Source organism: Bidens hawaiensis, unplaced genomic scaffold, assembly GCF_021521415.1.
Source record: "Bidens hawaiensis isolate Kalapana, Puna unplaced genomic scaffold, B.hawaiensis_p1.1 tig00011661_1, whole genome shotgun sequence".
NCBI classification, from domain to species: Eukaryota; Viridiplantae; Streptophyta; class Magnoliopsida; order Asterales; family Asteraceae; genus Bidens; species Bidens hawaiensis.
The window spans coordinates 647542-670103 of NW_027491918.1; the positions used below are offsets into that span (position 1 = coordinate 647542).

General features: G+C 36.0%; 4 protein-coding genes across 4 annotated transcripts; 2 read left to right on the top strand and 2 right to left on the bottom strand.

Moving 5' to 3' along the window:
* The first annotated feature begins 313 nt into the window (after window positions 1-313).
* On the top strand, window positions 314-3546 carry LOC143538618 (putative pumilio homolog 8, chloroplastic). Its single transcript, XM_077032134.1, has 5 exons — window positions 314-1236; window positions 1316-1478; window positions 1842-2005; window positions 2102-2360; window positions 3248-3546. Exons 1-5 carry the CDS (start codon window positions 314-316, stop codon window positions 3353-3355), a joined length of 1617 nt encoding a protein of 538 aa, XP_076888249.1. The 3' UTR covers window positions 3356-3546.
* Window positions 3547-6554: 3008 nt separating this feature from the next.
* On the top strand, window positions 6555-15797 carry LOC143538660 (protein LNK1-like). The gene is made up of 9 exons (XM_077032172.1): window positions 6555-6593; window positions 6844-7027; window positions 12818-13084; window positions 13493-14040; window positions 14121-14358; window positions 14431-15051; window positions 15157-15293; window positions 15380-15506; window positions 15583-15797. Exons 4-9 carry the CDS (start codon window positions 13745-13747, stop codon window positions 15667-15669), a joined length of 1506 nt encoding a protein of 501 aa, XP_076888287.1. The 5' UTR covers window positions 6555-6593; window positions 6844-7027; window positions 12818-13084; window positions 13493-13744; the 3' UTR covers window positions 15670-15797.
* On the bottom strand, window positions 8406-12793 carry LOC143538662 (uncharacterized). Its single transcript, XM_077032173.1, has 2 exons — window positions 11353-12793; window positions 8406-11116 (listed from the first exon to the last, which is right to left on the bottom strand). The coding sequence occupies exons 1-2, from the start codon at window positions 12515-12517 to the stop codon at window positions 11079-11081; spliced, it is 1203 nt and encodes a 400-aa protein (XP_076888288.1). The 5' UTR covers window positions 12518-12793; the 3' UTR covers window positions 8406-11078.
* Window positions 15798-16664: 867 nt separating the features above from the next.
* On the bottom strand, window positions 16665-19187 carry LOC143538642 (putative CRM domain-containing protein At3g25440, chloroplastic). The gene is made up of 4 exons (XM_077032155.1): window positions 19042-19187; window positions 17797-18136; window positions 17308-17709; window positions 16665-16981 (listed from the first exon to the last, which is right to left on the bottom strand). The coding sequence occupies exons 1-4, from the start codon at window positions 19104-19106 to the stop codon at window positions 16850-16852; spliced, it is 939 nt and encodes a 312-aa protein (XP_076888270.1). The 5' UTR covers window positions 19107-19187; the 3' UTR covers window positions 16665-16849.
* Between the last annotated feature and the right edge of the window lie 3375 nt (window positions 19188-22562).

The window sequence follows — 22562 nt, forward strand, 5'->3', positions numbered from 1 at the left end:
AACATCCTTCCTCTTTGCATGTCTCACCAAACTCATCCCCAAAGATCCAAATTACCCAATAACCAAAATGTAATCAAAATCATCACCAAATCAAAACCCACTTAACCAATCAGAATCTTGATTCATTCCAACCAAACCCAGATGGTCAAAAGTGGTAAATTTATGTGGGTTTTCAATTTCTAGTGTTTCTTGATCATTTTCTTGATGTGGGTGTGTTAAAGTTTTGATTTTTATTGCCTTTTATTTTGTTGTTTTCAAGATTTCTTGATTCCCCTGTTTTTTGTTTGTTGTTGTCTTGTTATTAATATTAATAATGGTTAAGAACATGAAGGAAGATGAAGAACTTGAAATGTTATTGGGTGAGATCCCTCATGCAACATCACTTTCCCATCATCATCATCATCATTATCACAACCACCTTCATCATCATATTGTTCTTCCAACAGTGTATGGTGATAATAATAATAATGATGATGATGATGATGGTTCATGTGGTTACAGTCAACATACATGTCATTCATCATCAAGAAACCAAAATGGATTTGATGAAACTGTTATTAATGAACTTGGTAGAATGCATATTCAAAATCATCAATTTTCAAGCACATTTGGGGTTAATGATTATGTTTCAAGAATCATGAATTCTGATAGTGAAATCAATCCAGCATCTTTTGATATTCAGCAAAACTGTTGGAATTGGAAATTTAAGAACTTTTATAGAAACGCGTTAGATTATCGTTACAAACCGCATAATCCAGCTCAAATTGGGATGAACTCAATGGATGCAATGATGCCAAATGTACCTTATACATGCCACTTGGCAGCCGGTGATTCGTCGAATATTAGAATCCCTTATTGTGGGCTCGGGCCGGGTGCAGCCACTTGCGAGGATAGTTTGATCATTCAAGGCGAAGATGTAAGTCGGGTTAGAAAGAAGTTTGTAAAGCCTTGCGAGAATGGTCAAACCAATGTTCAACGATATGTATTTGCGATGGCTAAAGATCAACATGGGTGTCGTCTTTTACAAAAGATTTTTGATAAAGGGAACCCGCAACACGTAAAGATTGTGTTTGATGAGATTATCGGGCATTTAATTGAGCTTATGATCGATCCTTTTGGGAATTACCTTATTCAGAAGCTTTTGGAAGTGTGTAATGAAGAACAAAGAATGCGTATTCTGGCCGTTGTTACACGAGAACCAAGAAAACTTGTTCAAGTTTCATTGAATACTCATGGGTAACGAATCTTTTTGTCGTGTTATTACTTATTAGTGTTTTATAACATTAAAAATGTCAACTTTGTGGTTTTGTTATAGAACTAGAGTGATACAAAAGCTTATAGAGACTCTAAAAACTAGAGAGCAAGTTAAGCTTGTTATTTCGGCTATTGAACCGGGCTTTCTTTCTCTTATTAAGGATCTTAACGGTAATCATGTCATTCAGCGTTGCTTGCAATGTCTTGGTAATGAAGATAATAAGGTTTGTGTTTAATTTTGCATTTTTATATGTTTATAATGATCGAGTTCATGATGCCTTCGATTAACCAAATGATTGGTTTACAAGAAATTTGAGTGGTTTTTAGTACTGATTTTCGCAAAAAGTCGTTAATGCCGATTTTGTTACGAATTTTGGATTTGTAGAGTAAAAAGTTTGACCTCAATTTACATTTTGTGTAATTCGTAACCAGTAAAAATATCATGTAATTTGTCTAAATCAATTTAAGAGGTTGCGAAACATTCAAATAACATTCTGGGCTACTTTTAACCCGCTCGACCCGTTATGCCTTTCATTTTTGTTAATTTTTTTTATTTGACCGTTGGACGTTTTGTTCATTGACCACAGTTCATCTTTGAAGCCGCTATGAAATTCTGTGTTGAAATTGCAACCCACCAACACGGGTGTTGCGTGTTACAAAGATGCATCAATCACTCGACTGGTGAGCATCGTGAAAGACTAGTCTTAGAAATTTCAAGAAGCGGTCTCCTTCTTGCCCAAGATGCATTCGGGTAATTTCAAGAAACGATTTTTAAGTTATATATCCATCCCCTATATATATATATATATATTTCTTGATTGAAGCTAGTTTCTATTGTGCAATGCAGAAATTATGTTGTGCAGTACATACTCGAGCTGCAGATTCCTTCGGCTGTGAACATGCTGACCTGTCAGTTTAAGGGTAACTATGTGCAGCTCGCGACTCAAAAGTTTAGCAGCCATGTGGTGGAGAAATGTTTGGCTGTATTAGACAGTCAAACCAGGTCAACCATCATTCGTGAGCTGATCTCGGCTGCTCATTTTGAACAGTTGATTCAAGATCCACACGCCAACTATGTTATTCAAACTGCTCTTCGTGTTGCCGAGGTCTGTGATCTTTTACTAAAGTTGTGGTTTATTGTAAAGGTTGTAAAATAGGCGGTCGGGTTGATTAAAAAACTTTTTCATCCACTTTTTGAATATACTTTTATAAATAATTAGTGTGTTAGCTTTGATTATTACGGCTGTATACGAGCCGAGCCCGGGCTCGAACAAGCTTAAACTTGGCTCGTTTAGAGCTCTATTTCTAAAGCTCGAACTCGGTTCCGTAGTTTTTCAAGCTCGAGCTCGTATAATTTATATTCTGTTAATTATTTAGTTATTTATTTGTATATTTTTAAAATTATAATATTTACATGTATATTTATATTCACATTAATTAATTATTTTTAGATCTACCAAATTAAATTCTATTTGTAAATTCATTTTATCCTAACTTTATATAATAATAATAATAATAATAATAATAATAATTTTATTGTGATTTTATATATAATAATAATTGTTATGTAAGTATATATATTTAATATAATAAATTATAATTATGTAAATAAAAAGCTTGTTTATGGTGCGAGTTGGCTCGAGCTTGATATGTGAAGCCCGGGCTCAAGCTAGTTTATTAAATGAGCCTCAATAAAAGCTTGAGTTCAAGTTCGTTTAAGCTCAGCTCGATTTGAGTTTTTAGCGAGCCGATCTTGATTAGCTCACGAGTGCTCGACTTGTTTACACCCTTAGACCTTAGTGATCATAGAGCTTTATTATTACAAAAATATATAGTTTTTTCTTCGTATTAAATGGTATTAAATGGGACTTCCGACCCATTTGGCCCGATTTCCCTTCAAGTTACGTTTTAAATTTCTCATTTAACCCGTTAGAGATTAAACATAATCCAAATTGGCCCGTTCGTATCTAAAACTTCTAAAACTTGAGTGCAGGGTCCACTTCATAGCTCGTTGGTGAATGTGATCGAATCCCACAAGGCAGTCTCACGAAATAGCCCGTACGCAAAGAGGATATTCTCCCACAAGCTTTTAAGGATGTGATTGTATGATTGTAATGTTGTTGTGTCTTTTAGGGGCCGGTTTGTTTTAGCAAATGTGCATGTGCTCGATGACAGGATTTTGTGTCAAATCTTGTCCAGGGTCATAGTTACATAGGAAAAGCAAATTTTGGGTTCAAGTTGCTTAAAAGTTCATGACAATGTTGATGTTGTTTCAATTATGTTGTCTCTTGGTTTTTTCACACTTCTTCTTGAAGCTTGTTTCCTTTGGTGATAGCAAAATAGATATAAATAGTGAATACTCTTTATGTTTTTCTAGCTTTTTGAATAAATAGTTTTGATTAGTTTACAAGCACTAAATTAAAATTTGAACATCTTGGAGATGATGCTGTTGCAACTTTTGTTGCTTTACATTCTTTGGCAGTGTCCAAACTTTTGGAAATTGTAGCACTTTACGTTTTAATTTTAAATGTTTAAATTATTCTGCTATTTTTAGATTGAAACTATGTGATCTTTCCTGCGAAAAGGTCTCGCAATTAGAGGAAGAAGGAAAAAAAACCGTTTGCGTACTTTGTCTAGCCAATGCCCGTTTTCACCTGATTATGCAGTCATACTCTAACTGTTAATCTTCGTGGTGGAGGTCGCCGGAAAAGTGGTTGGTAGTATCAAGAATCATTAGGGAGAGAAAAACAGTGAAAGAAAATAATCAGCTAATCGATAGTTCTAAAAAGTCAAATAAAAGAATGATTGGTTGAAATTAGAAGTATAATATGTGTTATAATAAAGTAAAATATCAAATTGGCCGAAAAAAAAAAATAAGTATAATGTCATATGTAATGGTAAGTGATATTGAAAGTGTTGTCACGTAAGCGTTACCTAGGCATAAAGAGTTTTATAATCACTAAACGTATGCAATAGTGTCACTATTTATATGTAATGGTAAGTGATAGTGAGTGGTCTTTTGTATTAGTTTTTTAATCCATTTCATCAATTATTTTAAACAACTAACATTATTTATTTTATTTGTTAAATTATTAAACAATTAAATAATTTTATTTACTATTTAAAATAATAAATATTAGTTATTTCTAAACATTCGCTTATGATCCGAAATGTTAATTTAAGCACGCGTCAAAACCCGCTTACCTTACCAAAAATATATATTTCTAAAACAACTCCGTTTCTTTAAAATTTATATTTGAATGTTCAGAAATACAAGCAAAACTAAGTATTTTGTTTTTTTTTCCTAAAAGTTAACGAGTATAAATCATTTAAGAAGAAAATACTCCTAGATTAAAAGGTAAATGAATTTTCTCTTTTATAAAAAATAGAAATATAAATGGCAATGTGGTGTGCCTAAATGAAGTTTGGTGACCAGGATCGATAAACACAATAACGAAGTTTTAGATCATAAGCTCGATCTTGTAATTCTCATTAGCTCGAAAATTACAATACTTAAAACTCTTATCTCACTTAATAATATAACCCACAAACTCGGGTATATATACTAGTTTAAACATGAAAACCTAATTAAACTAGAATACAAACTCCTTATCATACTCAAACACTAATTAGTAAAAACATATTTGAATAATAATTAATAAATAAATTCCTTGTTGTCCAAGTCATTCGCTCGACTTGTTCACCAAGTAATTTATTCCATGTCAACCAAGTCACGTGCTCAACTTGATAAACAAGACACTAACTCATCATAGGCTCGGCCCAACCCGCCTCATTGACTCGAGGACGGAAATTAAGTCCAACACTAAATGGCTACTCAAAAAAGAAGAAAAAATGGTCACTTTCTTTTACTCCATCAAATCGTGAGTCTATCAACAGAAACACCTCTCAATCTCTCATGAGTACAGGAGTGATGTGATGTGATCGTGATACTTAAGTGACCCCTGGCTCACAATCACACATGCAATACTATATATACATGCCTAACAGTTTGGTTAAAATATATTAAAAAAAAAAAGAAATAAGCTAAACATGGGTTGATACCAATCTCATTTCTAGATACTTTTTCCTGGTCCAACTTCTTTAAATAATTAACTTAACAAAAAAAATTAATGTTTTATATAAAAACATTTATTTATTAGTGTTACTTAAAAAGTAACTTTAATATACATATATTTAATCTTAGTTTTTATATTTTAAATTATATATTATGAAAATAATAAAGCTGATAAAGAACTTGATTATTGAAAAATGAATGTAAAAAGTTGTGACAATGTGAAAATGTAAGTATTTATAAAAATGTTATATTGAGAGAGAAAATATGAACTTTTATACGTATGTAAAAATTTAATGTTGTGTATACATACATTTAGCACCTTACAATAGAGATAAATTGATGATAAATAATTTAACCATTCAAAAAACAATCAAGGTAGGCTTTTTTTAACGGACATCGAATCCTTCAAATGAGATACTGTCTAAATTCACTGTAACAAGATACACTCAATTCAGGAAAAACCCCCACTTAAGGCCAATTTCTGTGAACACTCACCCGAATACACAATAATACAGTGAGATAAAACTCGTTCAGTTCAAGAATCCAATTAATGAACGCGCTCCATGCTTGCCTAGTCTCCCATCTTCAACAGGTACTGTAGAAACTCAATGATTAGATACAAAAATCACATGAAAATTTTTCTTTACCGCTTCACCAGCAGCTCATTTGCTAATTAGGTAGGTATACGAGCTTGATTGAATAATAACAAAAATTGATAAATACGAGGAGTTGAAAACCAAACTCATTAAGATATTTTTCTCCTGTCCAACTTCTTTAAATAATAAACACTTTCAATAAATCCCATCCTCAAAAAAAAATAAGAAATAATAAATAATATTTATACCCAAAAAAAGAAATTAACGACTCACGTGTCCCTCATGGTCCAAAAAACAGGTGACGTGGACCAATGAGGTTGGAATAAGAGATCGAATGTCTACCTTCTCTCTCGTCCACTAATTACCCAACACTCTCTCTCCTCTCAGCTCTCCTTTTGATATCCTGCCACGTGTCACACCCTTCGTTACCGACTTTTCCCCAATTTGTTTACTTTTCATTCACAACGCACACAACACAACGACTCTCTCTCTCACACACATACATATACACATATACATACATACGTACACATACATACACTTTCTCTCTCTCTACACCTAATTGTTACAGGTTACGATATACAGGATTTGTCATCGGAAGTTAGGGTTTACTGGACGTAAGTGTGAACTGTGCGGTGATTTCGGTGAGTTTTTACGGTAGATCTTACGTTATGTAATGATTTGATGTTAATTTGTGTATGAATTTGTGATTAATGAGTTTGTATTGTTTGTAATATGATTATGAGATTTGATGCTGTGATGTGAAGTTAGATTAGATAGTTTATTTGGTTGATTTGACTGGTAATTGAATGATTTCTTTGGATTTGGAGGTGAATATTTGTGTTTAGGATATGTTTTGATGCTTTTTACTGGAGGTTAGTGTGGAGTGTGCGGTGTGTTTTTTCCGGTAGATCTTAGTTTATGTAGTGATTAGGTTTAGTTATTTGATGTTAATTTGTTTAAGTTATGAGTAATGAGTTTGTATTATGTGATATATGCTTTGGAGATTTGATGTTGTGATGTGAAGTTAGGTGTGAAGTTAGATTAGATACTTTATTTGTTTGATTTGACTGGTAATTGAATGATTTCTTTGGATTTGGAGGTGAATATTTGTGATTAGGATATGTTTTGTTGCTTTTTACTTGAGGTTAGTGTGGAGTGTGCGGTGTGTTTTTTCTGGTAGATCTTAGTTTATGTAGTGATTTGGTTTAGTTATTTGATGTTAATTTGTTTAAGTTATGAGTAATGAGTTTGTATTATGTGAAATATGCTTTTGAGATTTGATGTTGTGATGTGAAGTTTGGTGTGAAGTTAGATTAGATAGTTTATTTGTTTGATTTGACCGGTAATTGAATGATTTCTGTGGATTTGAAGGTGTATATTTGTGTTTTGGATATGTTTTGATGCTTTTTTCTGGAAGTAAGTGTGGAGTGTGCGGTGATTACGGTGAGTTTCTCCAGTAGATTTTAGTTGATGTAGTGATTAGATTTAGTTATTGATGTTTAATTGTTTAAGTTATGAGTAATGAGTTTGTATTATGTGAAATATGCTTTTGAGATTTGATGTTGTGATGTGAAGTTAGATTAGATACTTTATTTGTTTGATTTGACTTGTAATTGAATGATTTCTGTGGATTTGGAGGTGAAAATTTGTGCTTAGGATATGATTTGATGCTTGTGTGGATTTATTAACAGGTGAGAAGCTGTGTTTGTGAAGTTATGTGTTTATCTGTTTCGGTTCAGTTTGTTTGAAACTCTTTACTGTTTTATTTTAGAAGGTAGTGTTTAGTGTTAGGTTATTCTTAGTTGATTTCGGTGTTTCTGGTAAATCTTTGTTGATGTAGTGATTTGATTTGGTTATTTGATGTTTGTTTGTGCTTGAATTGAGATTAATGAGTTTGTATTGTTTGAATTATGCTTTTGAGATTTGATGCTGTGTGTTGTTTGGTTGCTGTGAAGGAAAGTTAGGTGTGAAGTTAGATTTCAGATTTTTTGTTTGATTTGACTGGTAATTGAATGTGATAAATATTGAATTGATTGCCTCTCATTCCATTCAATGATACAATATATAGATACAAGGTTTATCCCATATTTTCAGAAGGGATTTGCATGATCACGAGGAGATCAATATCAATTATAAAACAAGATAAATATAGATAATATATATTCTATTACACCCCCGTAGTCTGGGCAGGAGGTTGCCGAACGCTTAGACTGGATCGAAAATCATCGAAAAGTAACTTTGGAAGCCCTTTGGTGAAGATGTCTGCAATCTGGAATCTTGTATCTTGTAGGAACGTGAAGAATCCGAACATTGCCTCGACGAACCTGCTCTCGAACGAAGTGAATGTCTAGCTCGATGTGTTTAGTTCTTTGATGTTGAACTAGATTACCAGACAAATAGATTGCGCTAATGTTGTCACAATAAACTAGCGTGGCAGCAGACAAAGGGCGATGTAATTCCAATAATAAATTTCTTAACCAGCAAATTTCGGCCACCACGTTTGCCACTCCCCGATACTCGGCTTCAGCACTAGATCGAGATATCGTGGATTGTCGTTTAGACGACCACGACAGCAGGTTGTCCCCAAGATATACACAATACCCGGATGTTGATCTACGCGTGTCCGGGCAACCGGCCCAATCCGCGTCGGTGTACGCACGAAGACCCGAGCCTGTGTTCGGTCCAAGATGTAGGCCAAGATTGGAAGTTCCTCGTAAGTACCGTAGTATTCGCTGAAGAGCATTCCAGTGAGATGTTTTCGGCGAGTGCATATACATGCAAACCTGTTGGACCGCATACGTGATATCAGGTCTGGTAAATGTTAGATATTGAAGAGCACCAGCTAAGCTTCGAAACAGTGTTGGGTCTTCAAAATCCGGTCCATCCGAAGCACTCAGCTTCGGTTTTGTGTCAACCGGAGTTGGTACCGATCTGCTAGTAGTCATTCCCGCGCGTTCCAATATATCGGACACGTAATTCTGTTGAGACAAAAACATGACATTGCCTTGTCGTTTAACCGAGATACCAAGAAAGAAGCTAAGAGGACCAAGATCCTTCATGGCGAATTCAGCTGCAAGTTTAGCCAAGAGACCGACGGAGTATGTCCGACGATGTGGTGAGGATTATGTCATCAACATAGATAAGCAAATAAGCTGTGTCATTACCGTGTTGATAGACGAAAAGAGAGTTGTCACAACGACTCTGAGTAAACCCTATCGTGCAAACAAAATCCGTGAAGCGTTGGTACCATGCACGAGGGGCCTGTTTTAAACCGTAAAGAGACTTCTTAAGGTGGCATACATGATCGGGATAGTCTTTATGGTGAAACCCCATAGGTTGGTACATGTATACGGTCTCGTTAAGGTTCCCGTGTAGAAAAGCATTAAATACATCCAACTGATGGATGGACCAAGATTGGGAAAGTGCAAGAGAAAGAACAGTCCGTATGGTTGCCGGCTTAACTACGGGGCTAAAAGTTTCACCACAGTCAATACCCAGTTGTTGGTTACGTCCATCGCATACCAACCGTGCTTTTTATCGCTCCAATGAACCGTCATATTTAAATTTGTGACGAAATAACCACATACTACGTATAATATTCATATTTGGTGTGCGTGGTACCAATTCCCATGTACCGTTTTTAATAAGGGCATTAAATTCCACATTCATTGCATGGCGCCATTCAGGTGTGGACAAGGCGGTTTTTGGGTTTCGGGGGATGGGTACAGCGGATGCGGCGCTTAGGTTAAACGGCTGTTTAGGTTTAACAATACCGTCCATGGAGCGAGTGCAAATTGCTCTGGGTGCGGGTTGGGTTTCTTGGGCCTGAGGCGCGGGTTGTTGGGTACTGGAGTGGACTGGATGAGCTGTAGGGGTGGGGTTTTTGGTCGTTAGTGTTGGACAAGCAATATTAAGTGTGGAGTTTAGGTTAGGTAGTGGGGTCATGGATGGTGAGGGCTGGTGGGGAGAGAGTGGGCCGTGGGTTTGGGGTAGAGAAGCAGAGGTAGGCTGATTGAGTTGAGTGGTGGTGTTTGTTGGTTTTGTCCGTCGGGTATACACTTGTAGTGTTGGGTCGGTTGGACGGGTAGATTGAGTGGTGTTGATAGGATCGGGTGGAGGGTAGGAGTCAAGAGAGTTGGAAAGAAAATAGGGATGAATATTATCGGTAAGGAAGTTGTATTTTTGTAAGACGGGTGAGTGTATATTTTTGAACGGGAATACGGATTCGTCAAATCGAACGTGACGACTGGTTATGATCTTTTGAGTGGAAAGGTCAAGACACTTGTACCCGCGGTGTTGTGTGGGGTAGCCAAGAAAGACGCAAGGTGTGGAACAAAAATTTAATTTGTGAATTGAGGTGGGAGGAAGAAGTGGATAGCAAAGACAACCGAACACACGAAGGTGGTCGTATGACGGGGAACGATTGTAAAGGAGGTGAGTGGGGGTTTTAAAATTGTGATTTTTACTAGGTAGGATGTTGATAAGGTAAGTGGCAACTTCCAGCGCGTGGTGCCAAAAAGTATTTGGGAGATGTGATTGGGCTAGAAGAGTACGTATGATGTTGTTAATCGAGCGGATTTTGCGTTCCGCTTTCCCGTTTTGAGATGGTGTGTATGGGCACGAGAAACGGGACATCATACCATGTTGTTGACAAAAAGATTTAAAAGAATTGTTTGAATATTCCTTTCCATTGTCACATTGGAATTGTTTGATTTTTCGTTCAAACTGTGTCTCAATTAGTTTATAGAATATATTAAATGTAGGGTAGGTTTGGGATTTTTGGCATAAGGGGTAAGTCCAAAGAAAATTAGAGAAATCATCAAAAAATAATATGTAATAACGATGACCACCCGTGCTAATGATTGGTGAAGTCCATAAATCGCTATGAACTAAATCAAATGGTAAATAAATAGGAGTATTAGAAACATTAAATGGAAGTCTAAATACTTTTACCAAAAACACAAGGTTCACACAATTTGGAAACATCTTTATTACATTTAACTGAACTAGACGAATTAAGAAATTTTAATAGGTTCGATCCCGGGTGGCCCAAGCGTTGATGCCATAACTCTTGAGAAAGGGCAGCAAAGGTGGTAGGAGAACGAATCTTGGATAGTATTTGAGTTGTGAGCGGATATAGATCCCCAGAGCTATTGCTGCGTAGGATACGAGCCTTGGTCTTGAGGTCCTTCACAAGAAAACCAAATGGGTCAAATTTAATAGATATTTGATTATCAGTGGTGAGACGACGGACAGATAAAAGGTTTTTAATAATGTTTGGTGCAAGGAGGACATTGTTAAGTTGTAAAGGTGGGTACGGTGGTGGTAAGGTTTGGTTGCCTTGTCCAATTACGGGAATGGTATTACCGTCACCAACAATTATGTTTCGTGAATTACCTGTATTAAAAAAGGATGAGAAGTTACCTGGATTGTTGGTCATATGATTCGTTGCTTCAGTATCCATGTACCACGGTTGCTCTGGCGGATTGAGAGCCATGGTGTGAAGTGCTTGTTCAATATCCGTAGGCGTGTACCCCATATTATAAGCTTGTGCGGGTCGAGGTCCGAGAATCCCTTGACCAGACGTCCCCGGTGTGTTAGATGTTGGATACGGACACGGTGGATTCGGGTTTCGCTGCTGCCATGGTGATTGAAACATTCCAGAATTAGCCCACACTGGTGTTTGAAGCATTCCGGGATTAGCCCACATTCCCGGGAAGAGATTCCATGGTGAAAACTGTGAACCGCGACCCCGAACGAAGGTGCCACGGCCTCGACCGCGTCCGCGACCACGAGTCCCGGCATGCTGCTGCTGCTGCTGCCGTGATTGATTCCGAAAGTCCGAACCGGGTGAATTGGTGCCGTCGGATTTACTGTTGTTAGAGGATGCATGGAGAGCGGTCCCAGCGGCTTGTGCGGAATGTAGGGCTTGAGATGCGAGTTGCGTTTCTTCGTGGCAGAGGGTTGACCGGGCCTCGTTAAAATCGGGAAGGGGCTGTTTGTGGCGAATGATCGAAGCAGTCGTCTGGTATTGCTCCGTTAACCCGCCGAGAAGCTGCAGAACCAATTGAGTTTGACTCAGGGGTACATCAACATTATAAAGTTGATCCGCCAATAGTTTAACCTCTTGACAATACGCCGCCATATCTTTGAAGGATTCGAGTCTCGTGTTGGTGAGTTTTGTTTGAAGATGAAGAGCACGAGATGCTTTGTTGCCCTGAAACATGTTCTCAAGTGCACGCCACGCGTCGAAAGCTGTGGTGTCTTTCTTAATAATGGTTCGAAGAAGGTCCTGAGAGATCGTACCATAAATCCATTGCAAAACAATCGCGTCTAGTCGTTTCCATGACTCGCCGGTTGCACCGGAGCCGGAGGAGGCCGTAGCTTTGTCTTTACTGGTGGCGTCTGGAGGGGTGACTGGAGCAGATTGTTGTGGTGGTCCAAGGTGGTCTTCAACAAGGTAAGCTGTACAATGTATCTTAAACAATTCTGACCAGGTTATATATTGTGAGCTTTCATTGTCAAGGATGATTGGAATAAAGGTTCGAATGTTGGAAACGGTTATAGCGGGATGGATCTTTGAGTCCATCGTTGTGTATCGGGAATGAAAGGAAGAAACAGGGAAGCGAAGAAGGATCGAGAAGGGAGGGAGGGTCACCGGAAAATAACTGGCGGCTAGGGTTGAGGGGTTGAGGAGAGAAGTTTTTGCTCGATACCATGATAAATATTGAATTGATTGCCTCTCATTCCATTCAATGATATAGATACAAGGTTTATCCCCTATTTTCAGAAGGGATTTGCATGATCACGAGGAGATCAATATCAATTATAAAACAAGATAAATATAGATAATATATATTCTATTAGAATGATTTATGTAGATTTGGAGGTGAATATCTGTCTTTAGGATATGTTTTGATGCCTGTGTGGATTGATTTACAGAAGAGAAGATGTGTTTGTAAAGTTATGTGTTTATCTGTTTCGATTCAGTGTGTTTGAAACTCATCACTGTTTTATCTAACAAGGTACTGTTTAGTGTTGGTTTAATCTAATTCGGTTGTCTTTATGAGGTCCAATCTTGCGGTCTGCTGCATCATTAGTGCTGGATAGAATGATTTGAATGAATGCCACACTTGTCTATGTATGATCGTATGAGGTGATCTTATCAGTACTTTGTTTTAGCATAATTGTACAATCATCAATAGTTAGTTATCCTGAAGTTAGTTGGCATTCAGGATTATAAGCTAATAAGAAGGGTCTGATGCTAATAAGATAATAGATCACGCGAATTCCGAAATTTCACAATTTTGGTACCATGTAAAACAACATAAGCAGAATAGTATTAGTAAGGAGCTCACTTAGTTGTAGATATCTTGTTAGCTTCTCGAATATGCCATGCATATCGCATACAACTAAGAAGGTTGTGATGCATTCATATGCATAGTTTTCGAAAGCATATTATTATTTACAACCAAAATAAAGACTCAAGTATTAATGTCACAGATGCTCACTTGTAATTGGTGAATGGTCATATGAAATTTAAGACGAGTTTTCTAAACTGCAGTTATAAACAGCTTCTATTTCTAACTGGATTTGCAGCTTGAGGATACTATTTGGGATGACTTTGATTGAGGTGATGACCATATAGTACCGCACCCTACTAACACTCAGACTAGTAGAAATTCATTGCAAGACAACAGCAGTCAGCAGTTACAAACCTTGGTGTGAAACAACTTCTGTTTTGAGTAAAACTGACAACCTTGATGCTTCCAGTAGTATTTGTCAAGAAAAAGCAGAAACAGATTCTAAGCCATTGATGGAAAAGGAATCTCCATCTAACGCACCATCTGGTGTATTTAATGCTTCATGTGATGGTGATATTGTAAAAGATATGCCTAATTTGGCATCCGATGATACTCGAATGCAAAATAATTGCTTCAAAAATAGCTATGCCACATCAGCTGCAGATGATAATAACTCATACAGTTACACGTTAACACAAGCAGGAAATCTTTGTTTTGTTGACAATAACTGTGAGAAGGAATCGGCAGATCTATCATACTATAACTGGCCTGATATAGGAAATTTCGAGGATGTTGACAAGATGTTAAGGTAAATGTTACAAGTTTTTCTTTCTTCCCTTTTGCCAAATGAAACAATGTATTCACATATGCTTTATTTTCCATATGCAGAAGTTGTGATTCATCATTTGGACTAGGTGTTGCTGACAATGATGTTGAACTTGGCTGGTTTTCATCGAATCAAATTGAGAGTACTGAAGAAGCACTGAGGATGGATTTTAGATTCCCATGTCCTGAGCCAAGTGGTCTAAAAAATATATTACACCCAGATCATGATTCTTCAGAATCAAATAATTGCAGGTCTGGCTGTATCTCTGAAAGCAAGGATGAACTTAATTTCAAAGATCAGGTAGTACAATATTGTGATAGCAAGCCTAATAAACACTGATGTTAGTTATGCACTTGTGTTAATAATTGACAGACCAATTTGCAGAATAGGCAGTCAAAACATCACAATCAGACGGAAGGTAAAAAAGCAGGACAAGGCATAGGAAATCATGATGGTTCCTTTTATCAAACAAGTGACTTGACAGACAACAACAGTCGATTGTCTTCAAACAATACATTTGACCAAGTTTTTACCTCTGCAGACAACCAGCAACAGTATAGAAATCTAGAATGTGATTATTTTGGTCACATGCAAAGCAACACTTGTTATTTAAATCCAGATTATCCCAATCAAACTACATCTGTTCCGATGCTGTCGGGCAGTAAATCTGAGCAACCAATGGGCTCTTCCTATGCATCTAACCAGGGTCGTTCAACCGAGAGTTCTGGTGATCCTTCATTTGAAAAGGCTGCTTCTGAAGTTAATGAACAGAAGCGGTATATTGGAAGCCCGAGACAGATGGGTATGATGTTTCAGTCTTCAAAAGGTAAATTATTGATAAAGGAACATGAAAGTGAAAGTGATGTTGGAGTTCCAAAAGGAGTGGAGATAGGTTCATTAAATGTACACGGAAGCTCCTCCGTTAGTTCTGAGCTAGATGAAATCTCACTTGAAGCCACTAGTTTTCGCCAGCTAAGACAGGTTATGGAACAGGTATGGCGGTTTTGCTATTGTCATGACAATTGATTCTTAATTTTTTTATTCTTAATTTCTTGGTTAATTTTGTAAAGTTGCTTGAATCGCATTTGTGTTTTTCAGTTGGATTTGAGATCCAAGTTATGCATAAGGGACAGTCTGTATCGTCTGGCTAGAAGTGCTGAGCAAAGGCATAATGATCCAAGAATAAATAGCAGTAATGATCTTGGTGGGCCTTTAATGGCTGAAAGGTCTAACAAGTATGATAACTTCACTCTCTATATGTTTTAATTTATTGTACCTGTTTAGGCACGGGTTTCTGATCTTTTTAATATTCTGATTACAGATGTGCTGGATTCATGGATATAGAAACCGATACAAATCCAATAGATCGGTCTGTAGCACATTTATTATTTCACAGGCCTTCAGAATCACATAGGTTGCCTACTCAATTGCCTCCCAAACCAAATCTGGTAAAATATACATGTAACTATACATAGATTTCATGCGGCCCGATTGTTATAACTTCACCATCTCCTTGATGAACAGAACCATGGGTCTGTTTCGGGGCAGTCTATGCTAGTTTGTCAGGAGGAAGCTGCAGGTGAATCAAATAACACGATCCGTGGTGACTGAAATTAGGTGAGTTATTGTTTATATGTATATTGTTGTGCAATATAATGTATAAAATCGTCCAAGAGGCCCGGTCAACATATACCAGTAGGGCTTTTATAGTTTCTTGGTGTATATCCTTTGTTGTGTTAGCAGTTTATCTTGTTTCGTTAGTTTTGCTGTGTCTTTGTGACCTAATGATCCCGAGTTATGCATGTGAGTGCGGGTGCTTGGTGAATCGGTGATAGATTACATGTTTCTCCCACTTAGTCAAGAATGAAAAGATTTCTGCTTCTAGCCTCATATTCTTTTATATCAAATTCTTTCAATTCCTTTACGGATTTGATGTTTTCATGATTGAGTTGACACCAGACGACGGTAGCATCGGGTGAAGATAATGGATTGAATATTGTGTGTATTATTTAGTTTGAATTGAACAATATTTCATGTTTTGTTTATTTATATAACTTCATGTTGAAACTTGAAAGAAGAAAATGTTGCTTATGCAAACAAAATTATACATAATCTTAAATCACAGTATAGACAGTGATGCTTATGCAACCTTAGACCATGGTCAATGCAAGGGTGTAAATGCATGTGCCATGTCATCCCAACCGTGCCACATCATCCTGCTTATCTTTCAAATCAATGCTTGTTTTAACCTATTAAGTCGTGTCTAAAATCAACATAGAAAACCTAGTATACATTCTTAAGACTCCCCGAGGAAGCTTGCAATATAACATGCATTAGCATGACCCATCGATCATAACACTCAATATATATGCATATTTTCCTACGATACTACGAGCCAAGTATTTGTATCATGAGCACCATCTCATAACATGTCATGTAATATCATACAAAAGTTAAAATTATTCTTTATTATAGACTAATTGTTACAAGGTGATCAACCATCCTCCCCTCATCTTCAAAAACTGCAATAACCATGACACGCAAACCAAATTCATGCTGTGCTTTCTGGAGGTTGCAAATGTGCAAACTCATACGCGTCTTAAATGTGCAAAACATCGAGACCCTAGTCGTTGCGGATGGAGATGAAGATCATGTGTGGGATGGTGGCTGTAACGGAGGCGGTGGTCAAATTGTTGACCCAACAGTTAACAGACTGCTGCAGTTATATCATTCATACATAAGTAACCATTTCCATTTTTCATTCCAAATGCATAAAACATTTACCATCCACTTAATCCTTCGGTGAGCTTTCCTTATTGAACCGCGCCTTATGCTTATAATACTCTTGCAGCTCGTTCTCCAGTTTCTCAACAAACTCACTCGTATGCTCAAGCGACTGTTCATATTTGTATTTTTCTAACGCCTGCAACATTCAACATCCAGAAAATTTTAGAACATTTAATCTGTTTATTTTAGAGCAGCGAACATGATCAAGAACTTTATACCATCAAAGTTTCAAAAATATAAAAAATAAAAAATCTAAAGCAACCGATTTCAAAATTTCGATTTAAGATAATTTTATCAAGCAACTAGTCAAACGATGCCATGTCGATAACTACCATGTCACCTTTTTCTTAAGTAACCAGAAACCCGGTTATCATTTATAACTACCAACTACCTCGGACAAAAAAGTTCGAAACTTTAATGGTTTTTCAGGTCAAAACAATGATGTGGTAAGGAAAACCATACCTTGGCTTTTGAAAGGGTGTCTGGAGGTGACATAATCTCGGGCTGCACATAATTCTTTCCACGATAAAAAATTATGACATTATTGGGTTTGATGTCAATCACGATGCCTTTACTCAATCGAGTTAACTCGTCAGCATATTCTTGAATTTGACCAGGCTTACAAGGTTTGCAAACAACCTTTACTGTCTCATGGTTCTTCCAATGAAGATGCATATTAAGAACAACTCCACCAAACACACCACGCCTCCCAACAGGCACATAATGTTTCTTTTTTTCACCGGTGCGTTTAAGATAAAACTTTTCCTCCTCTGTTAAGCTTTCAGGGTCGTATACTTCAGGTGCGGGTTTTCGTAACTCAAATTTTCTTAGTTTTTCTATTAACCATTCTTCCTTTCTTTTAGCCTGATGAAGCAAACAAATAAAGTTTTAAAACTAATTTATCAGTAATTAATATTAAAAGTTAAAACACAAGCCATAAACGAGTATAACCTTTCCAAGTCTGTATAATATCCTAACTTCTGGATTTGGCGATCTCATCTTTTTCTTTGCTTTCAGGCGATAAAACCTTAGTTCGTTTAGTTTGGCCCTTTTAGACATTTTAACCCGTCTTTGTTTCTTATCTCTTTCTGGTAAACCGTTTATCCGATTCTGTTTGCTTATACAAAATGTGACATTATCTTTATCCATTGTCATCTCAACAGCAGAATTGGTAGCTAATCGAGCATATGACCTTAATGAATAAACATTATGTTGCAAAAATACAGGTTTTTGGCTAACATAACGAGTAATCAGATTGGAATTTGAACCATGATTCTGACTTATCATACACCTGCATTTAAACATTACATGATTAGAATCAGTATCTGTTTGCGCGCGTGCAAATCGGCTAACTGTTGACTAATATCCAGTGTTGTAAAAATCAGAATTAGTCGGTAACTAGTTGCTAATCGGTGGGTAACTGATTAAATTTTGTTAACCGGTGACATTAGTCGGTCAAATCGGCAAGAAAATCAGACCTTTTTTTTTCTAAACTTTTTAAAAGGCAACCGGACCCTGGTTTTCTCAGCGGAAAGTTAACGTACAAACTAAAAAACTGTACTAAACATGCAAATCAAATAGTGTAAATATGTATACAAGCAGTGGAGAAGCTTGGGTGAGTTTGTAAGGGGGGGGGGGGGGGCACAGAATGTATTAAAAAATTCATAAACAAGGGGGGCCGGGCTCAAATTTTCGGTCGAAAACAGGTAAATTTACACTACATATACAAATTTTCGGACGAAAATGAGTAAATTTACACTACTGCGTAAAAAAGCAGGGGGGAGGCCCGGGCCCTCACTAAGCTTCGCCAATGTATACAAGTAGTGTAATTGTGGAATCACATTGTAGTGTATTTAGTTAATTACACTATATGTTGAAATTACACTACACTATAATTACACTACCTTATTATTCTTACAATTAGCACGCTAATTTAATTTGTATTTGATTCAAACCTGTTTTTCTCATTGATTTGTATGTGTGAAGTATTTGTGTGAACATTTATTATATATATGAAAATTTTCAAAATAAGATATAAAAATTCTAATCCGATTAATGGCTAATATCAGCTAAGGAGTGTGAATTAGTACATATAATAAGTATTCATGTAAACAATTGATTGTAATTATAGATATAGTAGAAGTAGTATAAATAAAACCCTAGAAACATAAATGCGTGAATAAGACTTGGGTTTACCGGAGAACGGAGGATGTGTTGGATATGAAACTGGAAATACGCCGGCCAACGAATATCATTGACATGTGACGGTGGCACTGCGACGGTTGTCGGAGGAGTGTGGTGGTGTATTGGTGGAGGAATTGAATCAACTCAACCCTTTGATTTTTTTATTATTTTTATAAATAAAATATTATTTAATAAACAGTTTTTCTTCAATTTTTACAGAAAGCAGAATTCTTTTCTATCCATTTACCCACTTGACATTCGTTGTGCCGTTATAAAAACAGAATTTTTTAATGCATACGGTGTAATGAAAACCTGGGTAGACTCGGGATTCAAATTAACAATCTCGTAAGACCTTGTTTAAGTGTTTAACACTGAAGAACCAAGTTTTTCTATCACTAAACCACATGTGGTGATGTTAACCGTTTTTCTTTAATAACTTATCATATTTAATTATTTTGAAAAATTAAATAGATAATTTTGCTTAATGTTTCTTTTTTGAAATATATATCTGATATAAATTTTTAGCAAAAACCAAATTGTATAGTATTTGTTGATCAATCCTATAGCATTACAACTTGCACATAACAAGATTCGAATCCTTAATTTTTATTGTGGGACACACCGCTTAAACATTATCAATTGTCATCACACATATCATCATTATTGGTATCAATCAGCTTCCTAAGATATTATGCAATTATCTAATTGTTGATTTCGGGTCAAACTTTGTTTGTCAAAATCCATTTTTACAATCAAATTTAGAAAATATTATGTTGTTGCGGGTTTAATATAGCTCTCCATGACTCCATTTCCTGCCTAAAATTGAATCTTTCATTACCTTTTGGATTTTTTGGCTGAAAAATTTGTTTCATCGTTTTAATTATGGTTTCGACTTTTGTAACACCCGCCAAAAATTTCGTGCCGAAATGTCAGCTTTTAAGAATTAAAGGGTCGTGATGTAAATATTTGATATGGTCATTCCGAGATATGAAAATTAAACATTTAGGTTAAATAATCGTTTAAAAGGAAAATAAGCATTCGAAGTATTGAGGTATACGGTTATTTTTTATTATATTGCCCTTTAAATCTTTTATAAAAAAATATATATTATGAAAGGATAGTTAGACCATATGCAATGGGGCTACAATTTGGGCGATAAATGGCGAGAACACCCCCCCCCCGGCGATTTTTGGGCGAAAAGGGGCTGGGGCGGGGTTCTTTTGTCGCCTGGGTTTGAATAATAATATTATTATATTATAATGACCGTTGCAAACGGTCAAATGTAAAAAAAATAAAAAATTAATAATTAAAACAATATATATATATATATATATATATATATATATATATAACATACACATTCTTCTCTATTTCATATCCATTTCATACACAATTCATACCCAAATTCTTCAAAAAATCTAGCAAAATGAATCCTACAAACAACCCGAACCAACCGAAATCCGTGGAACTCACCTCTATCATGACAGAAATGATAAAAAAACACGAAACGTGTGTCAAGGAACTCAACGATACCATGAGAGAAACCAACAAACAACACGAAAAGATTGCCGCTATGATAGAGTTATGGGAAATGAGTAAAGAATACGAATCCCTAAAAGCGGTCGGGTCATACGAAGAGGCCGCATTGTTGCAACGACGACGAATCGAAAAAATGCGCGAATATTATGGATATTAGTACTTTTTTTAGTTATGTATATTTTCTTAGTTATGTATTTTTTTTAGTTATGTATTTTTTTGTATTTCTTTCTAATTTTAATGCATTTTTATTTAATTATTTAAATAAATTGGTTTTTATTTGGTTTAATTATAAAAAGAAAATAATAAAAAAAGATATTGTGGCCCCAGTTTGTAGCCTCTACACCATTACACCACAAAAACAAATTTCCACTCCTTACTAACTTGGCGCCACGTGTCGCAATTCGCTTTGTAGCCCCTCCACTACGCATAGACTTGTAAGAAAATATTTATTCTCCTAAAAAGATATGATGTACACATGTAAGACTTTAAACTAGTGGTGAAGGTGAAATGACACATGTCATTGTCTAGTATTACTTTTCATAATATATCAACACCTCATTGAATAATATGAGTCTATAACTAGTCATAAGACATATCAAAAACCTTAAAGTAGTTGGTGAAAAAAGAATGACACATGTCAAATTTTAGTGTCACCTTTTATGGTTATAGTTTCCTATTTTCTAAATCGAATCAAAAATCTATTTGACACCTCATGATTTGTTAATCATGATGAATAATTTTAGAACTATTAAAAGAGGACTTACGAGGTCATTTTAATTCATTCAAACTTGAATTCATTTACCCTCTTGTATAAATGAGCCTCTTTTGAGCGTTACTTTGTTTTCAAGTAATAGACTTTCGTGTCTAGGAAAACATGACGGTTCTAGTCAAGCATAAGAATATATAACCATCTACTCGTGTCCAATTTATTTTAGGTTAAGCATCCGAGATAGAAAATTAATACATCAGGATCTATCAAACCGAAATGACAGGTGAATACGTCTAATTTTTTTACAACGTGAATACGTCTTACCTCTGTTAAAATGATTTACTCCTACGGGACAAATCAGTTATTTTTCATAGAGTAGTCGGAACCCGTTTACAAACGTGGATATGTTTAAACTATTAACTTACGTGATTACATATGATTGTTATCGAATGTGATTGCTTTAAACTTATATTTAAACTGATTTTATTCTAAAAGACAGCCGATTTGTTTGTCTTGAAGAGTCCGAAAACTCAAACTAAAAATGCACATGTGTCTGAATCCAAACATAATTGACAATTAGAAGATATGCTATTCGTTAGTCTTTGTCACAACTTCGACTCTATATCCCTAGACGGGAGCCATGAACATAAGAGGTGGTATTGGTGTTTATTATTATTATTATTAAAAATAGAGAATTCATACTCGCAGAAGCGCTTTACTTGATCTCAAGGTATTGACGGATCCCACAAGTTTCTGATGACGGGTTCATCCGTTCATAATACAAAACTTAAACAAAATGTCATACTTCTAAAGCTTTGATTTATGAAAGGCATTCATGCATTATAAAAAAAAACAGATTATGCCTTAATTATGTTCTATGGTGAAGACCAAAGCCTTTTCTGCTCTCTAAAGCTTCCTATTACAGCCGATTGTTGTTGTCGAACAAGATGATTTGCAAAAGTATCATAACATGATACCTCATTGAAGCCCTGCAACACTTTAAATTCTTTATTTTTTTGTAAGTCCAAGTTCAGTGTTCCATCCTTGGATACCCGTCCTTCGGCATAGTCGAATTCAGGACTTTCGGATCGCCTGTAGCTATAACGGCAGCTAAAATCTCTCCCAAGAACATATCCTAAAATTTATGTCATAAATTTAAGTGAGGAAGTTTGTAACATAACTTTTAGAGGCAATACATTAAGTGGAAAATGACTAAAATGTCTGTTCAAATCCCACCGGTTTTATTATGTCAAGCTCAAAACCAACCGAGCTGCCTAGTTATTTT